This window comes from Aethalodelphis obliquidens, unplaced genomic scaffold, assembly GCF_003676395.1.
Source record: "Aethalodelphis obliquidens isolate GAN/ISIS:26980383/991018 unplaced genomic scaffold, ASM367639v1 scaffold113, whole genome shotgun sequence".
NCBI lineage: Eukaryota > Metazoa > Chordata > Mammalia > Artiodactyla > Delphinidae > Aethalodelphis > Aethalodelphis obliquidens.
Genome location: NW_020838057.1, coordinates 2,052,508 through 2,062,345, shown reverse-complemented (window position 1 = coordinate 2,062,345; position 9,838 = coordinate 2,052,508). Strand labels below are relative to the sequence as shown.

The following is a 9,838-nucleotide window of genomic DNA, read 5'->3' as shown; positions in this document are numbered from 1 at the left end:
CAGTGTCCACACGTGTGAGGTTATTACCATGATGGTTAAGGGCAGAGGCTCTGGAGCCAGCCTGCCTGGGTGTGAATCGTGGCTTGGCTACTTATGATCTGTGTGACCTGAACTCTCTGTGCCTCTGTTCTCTTGTCTTGGAAAGAGAGATAACAGAACCTGTCACGTGGTTGTGAGGATTAAGGGAATCAAAAAGTGTAAAGAAATGAGCTCAGGGCTTACCACATGGTCAGTGCTCAAGAAACATTCCTTTTTTTTTTTGGCCATGCCATGCCGCATGGGGGATCCTAGTTCCCTGACCAGGGATCAAACCCGTTGCACCTATATTGGGAGTTTGGAGTCTTAATCAGGGAAGTCCCGAAATATTCCTTATTCTAAATATTTGTGTAAAAATGGAGGAGATCCTAGTCAAGGGGAGAGAGATACAGAACTGAAGAATACACTTACTCACTCGTGTATTCATTACAGTCTGGTGCTGAGGATAAATTAACTTAACAGACCCAATCAGTAGGGACACAATAGCCATTTTCCTTTGCTATAATAATAGAAGTAATTAGGTGAGCACAGGATTGCCCAGCTAAGGACTGCACTTCCCAGCATCTCTTGCAGCTAGATGTGGTCATGTGACTATGCTCTCGCCAATGAGGTTTGAGGAAAAGTGATCCGGCATCTTGTAGGAGTTGCCCTTTGAAGGACTAAAGTGTGTCTTCCCCTTCCCTCATCCTTCTCCCCTTCCCCTGAGCCAGAATGTGGATGGGACGTGGGGGTGAGCCCTCTCCAGACATGTGGCACAGAGCACCAAGGTCAAAGGACCCTGGCTGCCCAACTCCAAAGAGTGTCTACACCTTCGCCCCGAGAGGTTACACACAGACCACCAACACGGAGGACAAATCAATTTTGGCATATTTAAGCAGCTATATTTTGGAATTTTACATCACAGTAGCCCAGCATGCATGTTTTGGGAGCACGGGGTCTAGAGCGGGAAGCAGAGGGACCTCGGGTATTAGGAAAGGCAGAGGATGCTGAGGCAGCACAGGGGACATTCCCATGCCTGGATCTCCTCGTACTCTGCACCAGGCTTGGAAGGGGAGGTGCAGTTCGAGCCAGGTTTCGAAGGTTCAGGAGGAAACTGGGAATCAGAGTCAGAGTCATCCGCTTCCAAGTAATAGGCGAAGCAAACAGTTGGCTTAAAGGAACGAGAACACAGAAGAAAGAGGAGAACGTTAGTGCCCTGGGTAGCATCCCCTCTCTCAAGTGTGAGGGCTGAGCACGTGCACTCAGCGGCAGCCCACCTGGGGCTGAATTCCAACTTGGCTACAAACAGCTGGGGATCCTGGGCCAAGCGACCTGACCTTCCCCTGCCTCAGTTTACACTTCTGTATAATGAAGTATAAATAAGTGCTTTCTCAAAGGGGAGTCGTGAGGATTGAACAGGATGATCCAAGAAAAGTGTCTTTAACAATGCCTGCTGCTTAGTAAGAGGGGTTTTCTTCTACTCAGTGCCCTCATCTTTGCAAAACAGTTCTTCCCCAAAATGGCCTTAGTGTGGGTTTCTCAACATCCACACCACGGACATTGTGGGGCGGGGTCATCCTTTGCAGGGGTTGCTGCACGCTGTGCATTGTAGGATGTTGAGGGGCATCCCTGGCCTCTACCTGCTGTACACCAGCGGCATCACCCCTTCAGCTGTGACAGCTACAGATGTTTCCAGACACTGAAGATGTCTGCAGGGGGGCAAACTGCCTCTGGTTGAGAATCACTTCCTCATCCATACTTCTGTTCTCTGAGTTTGGGGAAAGGTAAGGACCTTCTACCCCACACAGTCCCATGGTCATGGGACCCAGGCTGGGGCAATTAGGGTCCTGCATTCCCTCAGCTGATGGTTGGTTCAGTGGTGGGCAAAGTACCCAAAATGGGCCAAACAGAATGCTGTCCACTTCTAAGATTTTTGCTTCATGAAAAATGTGTCCCAACTGACCTCTTATTAGCTAGCTGCAGGGAGAAAACAAAATCAGAAAGTATTCAGTAGAGAAATCGGACAAGTATTTCTTCCGAGTACATCAGCAATGATGGCAGACAGACCTCGTGTGCACCTAGATGTGATGTCTAGAAAAGGACAGGGCATCACTTAGGTGGTATTCCAGAGATCATAGCTACCCTGAATCTCATTCGCGGGGAAATGGTTAAAAAATAAATAACAAACAAATAAATAAATAAAACAATATGGGGCGGGGTGACTCTGGTCTTCAAAGTTGTCATAGGCAAGAAAGGTTGAGGAGATTTTCCAGATTAAAGAGGTCTAAAGATACATTACTAAGCGCAATACCTGGACCAGAATGGACTTGTGCTGTGGGGAAAAGAACGAAAAAGGAAAGGTAGTATGTAGCTAATTCACAAAACAGGAATATGGACATAGATCAGATGAAAGTGTGCATAAGGATAAAAGCCTGAATGTTACAACAGTCCCACACTTATGTAAGAGTATATTCTATATCTAAGGTGATAGACTGAGGAATGTATATATAAATATATATATTAGAGAGAACATGAAAATACAAAATATTAACAATTGGTGAATTTGGATGATCTTTGTACTGCTTTGCAAAATCTGTGACTCTTACATTCTTTTCTAATAACATTTCTAGAGAGTCCTCCCTGGGACTGCTGCAGGCACTAATAGGAAACGTGTTCTTGCGAGCATCCTCACCCTGTGCCTCCCCTGACCTCTCCCCGTGGCACACCTGGTTCCCCATCAGGGCCGCTCCAAACTCCGCCCCTACCTGTTAAGGATCCCAGACACAGAGCAGACGCCTCATTGGCCACGGTGAGCCACGTGCCCAGCCTGGAACAATCACGGGGGACCTTGGCATTGCCGGCTCTGATTGGTCAGGGGCATACCTGGAGCTGGTCTGAGGATGGGATCAGATCCATCCGAAGGGCATGGAGACAGGTGGCCCCCCAGAAAAATCAAGGGTGTTAGTAGCAGGAGGAGGAATGGTGTCCAGGTGGACAAAGCCACAGCTGCCTACGCAGGAGGGACCCTTACGTAACTCATTTCCTCACTTAATCAGCGCATGTGTATACGGTGCCTAACACTGGTTACATCTGTTCTAGGCAGGGGGATATGCCATTGAACAACAGAGGAGGTTGCTGCTCCCCAAGAACCACTCGAGTAGGGAACACAGATGATGAACACACAGACACAGGTGTGCTCTCAGATAGCAATAATAACGCTGAAGAAACTGAGCAAAGCAAGGGGTTAGAGAGAAATGAGGCCAAAGTGAGCAAGGGAGGCTTCATGGAGGAGGTGACATTGGAGCAGAGGCAGGAATTAGGAAAGAAAAGAAGGCAGGAAAGAGGGCAGCATCTCCAAGAAAACCATCCCCCAGAGCTGGGGCTACATCCTCAAGGGTACAAGGGGCACCGAGCCACCCAAGGGTCTCTGCTGGGCAGAGGGGGTGGTGGATGTGCCTTTCCTCTCAGAACCCAGGGGACTCTGGTCAAGCGAGGAAACAAGCAGACTTACCAAGGGACAGATCGGCAGGAGTTTGGCTGACATCGTTCCCTCCGTTTTGGAGGGACTGTTCAGCAGATCATCAGGAACCTCAGAAGGCAGGGCTGAGGGAGGAGGAAAGAGGCATGAGGCCATCTTGCCCTCTGAGGCTTGAGAAACAATAATAATAAAATCTTCATCACGAACCCTTGACAAGAGCTAATATGTGAGGAGTACTTGCGATGTGGCAGGCACGCTTTTAAGCATTTTACAATTATTAGCTTGTCTGGTTGTTCATTATAACTCCCTGAAATAACTACTATTATCTTCTCATTTTACAGATGAGGAAACGGAGGCACAGAAAGGTTAGGGATGTTGCACAGCAGTGCCTGCAGACATGCATTAAATTGCATCCTGTAGTCTCACAGGGAACAGACGGGGAATGTCAGTGAGTGAAGGGGCTAGGGTAAGACAACAGGGGTGTCCAGGCCACAAAAAGAAGCTCCAATTCATTCAGCTCCCAGGAGACACTGCTGTAGGCTCTGAACAGGGGAGAGACAGGACGCACTGACATCAGGTGATGTCAGGGAGGTTCCATCCCGGGAGCCCCTCAGGGCCCGCCCTCCCCAGCAGGAGCCAGTGGGAGATATTTGGGGTTGGGATCAGTCTTCAGGGTCAACACTTCCCCATCAGCCGTGCCCTGGAGACCCTCCCCACTGCCACCTGCCCACAGGTTTCCACCCCATGTGTGTCTCACCTCCTTTCTCCGGCGGCTTGGTCTGCACCGCCTCCGTTTCCTGGCCCTCGATGGTGCTGAGAGGTAGCATCGTGACACCACAGGTGCTCCCTATGGACAGGAGACCAGAGCAGTCAGTGCCTGGGCTGGGCACCCAGATGGCCTGGGTGTGAACCCCAGCACTGCTCTCAGGTGTCGGATGGACTCAGACAGCTCCATCCCCTCCCCAAGTCTCCAGGTCCCCAACATCCAAGGGGAAGTGTTGGCAATGCCTCCCTCCTAGAGTGGCTTCCAAGGCCCAGTGTGTGATGTGGGGAGAGCGATTGCCATGGTGCCTGGCAAGGGCAAGGGCAGGGATCATGGGTGTGGGGTTTATGCCTCTTTAAGAATAGAAAAATTATGACACAAAGTGCTGGGGCCTGAAGGTGCAGCTCAGTTAACTTTATATCAAAAGGGCCTGTGGTGTCTGACATACAGCAGGCACTCAATAAGCACACTCATGGCCAGCATTCCCAGTGCTGTATTTCAGCTGTGTCCTAAGGCTACACTGCAGCTTGACCAAATGGTTCAGACCAGCACCCCTCTTCCCTGTCCTCGGGGGCCTCTTCTGGTACAGGATGCTCAAGGGATGGCCTCTCAGGACTGCTGTGAAGACGAGGGGGCTGGTCCACAGACACCTCACCACAGCCCCTGGGGAGCGAGCGGCCAGCACTGCAGCAAGGGTGCCTAGCAGCAGGCTCAGCTGAGGGGTCCTGGGACCCCGCCTCCACCCCAGCTTTACCCTGGGCAGGACTTGGGCCAGTGTGTCTGGAGGGTGCACTGGGGGGTTCCAGCCTTCCAGTCACGAGCGGAGAGACGTCAAGGATCAAGCTCGCCAGATTTAACGACAACAAGATTACAAGAAATACACAGCAAACTGAGATCTGAATTTCAGATGCACAAATCATACTTTAGTATAAGTAGCTCCCAAACACCGCATGGAATGGGTCTACATAAAAAAACCACCTTTATTTATTTTGCCAAGTTATGTTTAAGTAGAGGCAAGAAATATCTGGGACATGGTTACACTGAAAGGTAATTCTTTGTTTGTCTGGAGTTCAAATTTAAGTATGCATCCTGCATTTTACCTAACAAGCCCCGATTCAGCGGGTATTTAACCTCTTGTGCTGTCAGGTGTCCCCTCCATAAACATAAGGACAATGAATGATTAAACAGGAGGGTTGAATACGATTAAACACATGTCAGGTATTGAGAACACAGCCTGACACACAGTCAGGCAGTTTATGTGTTGGATCCAACTCTATTGTTATTGGTGGGGAGGGTGGTTAGGAGGCCTCTTCCTCCACCTCCTCTCCCACCCCCACCTTCCCTGCATCACTGTCCCTGATGCCAGGACCTTCCAACCTGGCCTCTGACCTCTGATCTCCTCCAGTGCCCCTCCCCCACCTGTCCAGGGCCTGGTTCTGGGCCAGGTCTTCCAGGGAAGACAGAACCTTATGGAAGAAGATCCCCAGGTCACAGAGCTTCATGCTTCAGAGTAGCTGAGGCACAAGGGCCTGGCTGCCAGTTCAAGTGTGGCTGGGGAGTTAGGGCTGGCCCGGCAGGACCATCAGACACACGATGATCCCCCAGGAACTTGGTGATCCCCCATCAGGGACTCACACGCACACTCCAACACCCCATGATGTTCTCTGAAAACCTCTGAGACACCCTTGGAGCCCACAGACCTATTTTTAAAAATTGAGACCCACCAGTAGATACACACACACACACACACACACACACACACACAAACACACGCTTGGGACACACACAACGGCAGATGTACAACCTGAAAATACAAGTCACCCTCTCCAACACAATTCCCCTCTGGCTGACACCAAGGGCTGATCCCCAGTCTCACCCATGGCCCAACCCCCAGAGGTGCCCCTCTAAGATGGGCGCCCCTGGCATGCCCCCAGTCCTAACCCGCAGCGAAGCAAGTGCACGCGCAGAATCACTGGAGGCTGCACAGCCCTTTGCCAAGTGTCCTTCTCTTAAGTAAATCTCCATAAGCTTCCTCAGGCGCCCCCCAAAGCCTGCAGGAGGGGCTCCACGCCCCCCGAATGGCCCTCTGGTTATTCTTTTAGGCCAATTCCGTACCTGGCCCCCTGATCCCGAAAAGACCTCTCCCAAAGTATCCCCTCCCCCCGGCCTCCTCCATCCAAGTACAGAGTCCCCCATCTGCCCGTCCCACCCCCTAAAACCTCAGGACCAGGACCCAGGCTCCTCCTCCACCTGTCCTGGACGGAGTCCCCACCACCCCTACTACTGACACCCCAGCCTCCTCTGTCCCCTCCACTCTTCCCTCCTCCCAGTGGCCAGAGGAACCCTGACCTGGAGTCACCCCGCGGCTCACAAGGATCTGAGCATCCCGACCGCCCTCAGGGGAGATGCGGGTTCCTCAAGGGGCCCCACCGCGGGCACCATCGGGTCTCAGGGGCTCCTAGGCAGCAGCTCCTGCGCCCCATTGCCGCGAACGCAACCGCACATCCCCGAGGAGACTCTACAGCGCGATCTCGCGCTGCCCTGGCCCCAAACTGTCCCCGCCCTGATGACAGGGACCCTTCAGAGCTGTGGCCTCGGGACTGACCTCCCGACCTAGGTTCTGCCTGGGCCGCTGGGCAGGAGCGTGCGGGCTTGCTCAGTGCTTCTCCTTGACACCTGAGCAGCACTGGTTCCAGAGGTGCCCAAGGAGGCGGTAGACAAACTTGGGTGAATGAACGGGACCGAGTTGCTCAGTGATACGCACAAACCCCCAACCCCCGCCCCCGAACACAAGTCAGGTGGTTAAAACAGTCTCTGACACCAGCACAGGCGTCAGAGTGTTGGCTACAATTGTATTTTTAGGGGGGAGGGTTGGGGGCCTCTTCCTCCACGAAGGCCCCCAGCCTGCCGGCATCACTATCCTTGTTACTGGGCCTCAGAATCCGTCTGCTCCCCCAGCGCTCCTCCCCCACTGCCCAGGCCAGGCCTTCCTAGGAAAGGCACAGAGGCTCATGCATCAGAGGCACTGGGGCCTGGGGACCCCTTGGGGGTGGTTGGGGGACAGGGTGGGTCCTGCAGGACCATCAGGCGCACAATGACTCCCTCCCACGAGGTGGCCTCCTGCCCAGGACTCACACTCCTACTCACAGTGGGATACTTTGAGAAACTCAGAGACACCCCTTTGGCCTCGGTGTTCTACTTGTACAAATTAAGACCCACTTGTAGACCCTCAAATACACACAAATGGGCAGTAACACAACCTGAGGCTCAGTAACACTCAGGCACGTGCACGCACACACACACACACACAAATGTGCATGTACACACAGCTTCAGATACTGGGCACACCAGGCACACACACACGCAGGACACACACGCCTGCACACTTAAAGCTCAAAGGGCACCCTATGGGATACTCAGACCACCTCTGCCTGACACCCCAGGGTCCACTCTCAGTCTCACCTGGGGACCCAACCCCCCAGTAGCCTCTCGCCTCAGATGCCCCCTGCCACTCCCCTTTGGACCCCCCCAACTCCTACTCACAATGGCTCACTTTAAACCTCAGAATCACTCCTTCAGCCTTGTAGGCTTGAAAACATTGAGACCCCCTAGCAGATCAGACAGACAAATATGCCGAAATCCATCCACAGAAATACAGGCATGCAGACACACAGACACAGACGCACACACACCTGGAAAATCGGAGTCATCCCCTCAGCCTTGCAAGCCTTTTAAAAACAATAAAACCCACTTGCTCCCCACTTACAAATGTGCAGATTCAGATTCACACAACTTCAAACCACAGGTAACCCACGCAGACACACCCACACAGACATACACACACACACAGCTTCCAGATAAACACGTTGGACACTGGGGCATAAAGACACAAACACACCTGCAGCCACATCTCAAAACTCAAAATCACCCTCCAGACACACGATTCCCTCTGGCTGACACCCAGGACAGACCCAGGTCCCGTTGCCCAGAAGCTGCCTCCTTTCACATGTGCGGACCATTCATGCTCCCAGCCCCCCTGACAGCCGGACACTTATGTGCATAACCACTGTTGGCTCAAAAGCCGTTTTCCAAAAGCCCTTCTCATTCCCAAAACTTCATATGCGTCCTCCGAGAACCCTCTTTCCGCAGCTCCAACGCCCCCTAAACTGCTTCAGGTATTCCCTCCAAATCATTCAACCATGCCCCCAGCCGGCCAAGTTCGTAAGTGGCTCCCTTAACTCCCAACTGACCCCTCCAGGGTCCTGGAGGCCCCTTAATAACCGTCTGCCACCGCCATCAGATTAGCATGCCCCTCACATAGTGAAGGCATGAGCTCCCCAAATTCAGACACACAATCAGACTCCGCTGCAGTCACACACCCACACAGAGACACACACACACCTAAGTACCCATTGACTCCACCTGTCAGACAAAAATGCACACCCTTGGGCACAACTCCGCAGAGTCAGACGCAGACTCACACAGACGCCTCCCAAAGTCAGAATTCGTGCTGTGTGGAATCCCATTAAAATCTCCCGCCCTGGGACGGACAGACAAGGCCACAGACTCCCCGGACCCCCGCAGAGCCACACCCCCCACCTTGACACAGTCACCTGCTGGCAAGCCAGTCACTCACTCACACCCACGCCCAGACCCTTCACCCTCAGAGACACAACACAAGGTCAGGAGGGGTGGCCGAGGACCCGCCCGCTGTCACCCCCATTAGCGCGCAGCCGAGCCATCCCCGCTTCCTCCACTGGCCGATACAGAGCCCTCCCCCCAACACACACACACACACACACACACACACACACACACACACACACACACTGTTCCTCTCCCAACCCACCTCCCATCCTCCCTGCCGAAAACTCACCGCTCGTCCTACTGTCTGCCTTCCCTCCGAGCCGAATGCGGGTGGGCGGAATTCAAACCTGGACCAAAGCGCTCCGAGAGCCGCCCACCGAACTACCTGTCCCAGAAGGCACCGCGCCTCGCCGCGCTAGTCGCTCCGTGTCTGCTAAGGAGCTCGAGCCCGGGTGGAGCTCAAGGACCTCTGGGAAATGTAGTCCCGAGACCGAAGGGGGCGGTCGAGGGACGCCGGAGTGGCGGAGGTGGGAGCAAGAAGTGGCACGCCTCACTCCTTTCACCCCAGCCCTGGGTTCCTGCAGATGGAGGGAGCATGGGGGAGAGGGGGCCTTCACGCTCTGCACCTCATCCCCTTACCAGGAGGCAAAGTATTAAATAGCATAGAGGTCCCTAGAGACCCTGCCTCAAAACTTCCAGCACCCCTCGGCAGCCTTGTGCAGCCAAGAGCTACGTGCATCCAATGAAAAGCAAAAAACAAAAAAAAACTGCGTTCAACAAGATCACAAGTTTATGCTCATTTTATATGAGTAATTTAAAAAATAGATTTAAAATAGCACTTTTAAAATAGATTGCCGTTTCTGATGGTGAAATTTGAACACGGGGTATTTGGAGATATTAAGAAATTATTTTAAGTGTAATAGTGGTATTGGGACTAGGATTTTAATTTTTATTTATTTATTTATTTATTTATTTATTTATTTATTTATTTATTT

The 9,838-nt window shown here is 52.5% G+C and overlaps 1 protein-coding gene across 1 annotated transcript in view; it reads right to left on the bottom strand.

Moving 5' to 3' along the window:
• Positions 1 to 917: 917 nt before the first annotated feature.
• The window catches only part of LOC113615151 (uncharacterized), a 9,742-nt gene continuing 821 nt past the window's right edge, over positions 918 to 9,838 (bottom strand). The window contains exons 2-6 of the mRNA XM_027097220.1: positions 9,229 to 9,421; positions 6,862 to 6,942; positions 4,251 to 4,340; positions 3,527 to 3,618; positions 918 to 1,186 (exon numbers count right to left, since the gene is read on the bottom strand). Of these exons, the coding sequence (XP_026953021.1) occupies positions 1,004 to 1,186; positions 3,527 to 3,618; positions 4,251 to 4,340; positions 6,862 to 6,942; positions 9,229 to 9,421 (639 nt within the window). The 3' untranslated portion in view covers positions 918 to 1,003. The remainder of the gene's footprint in view (positions 1,187 to 3,526; positions 3,619 to 4,250; positions 4,341 to 6,861; positions 6,943 to 9,228; positions 9,422 to 9,838) is intronic.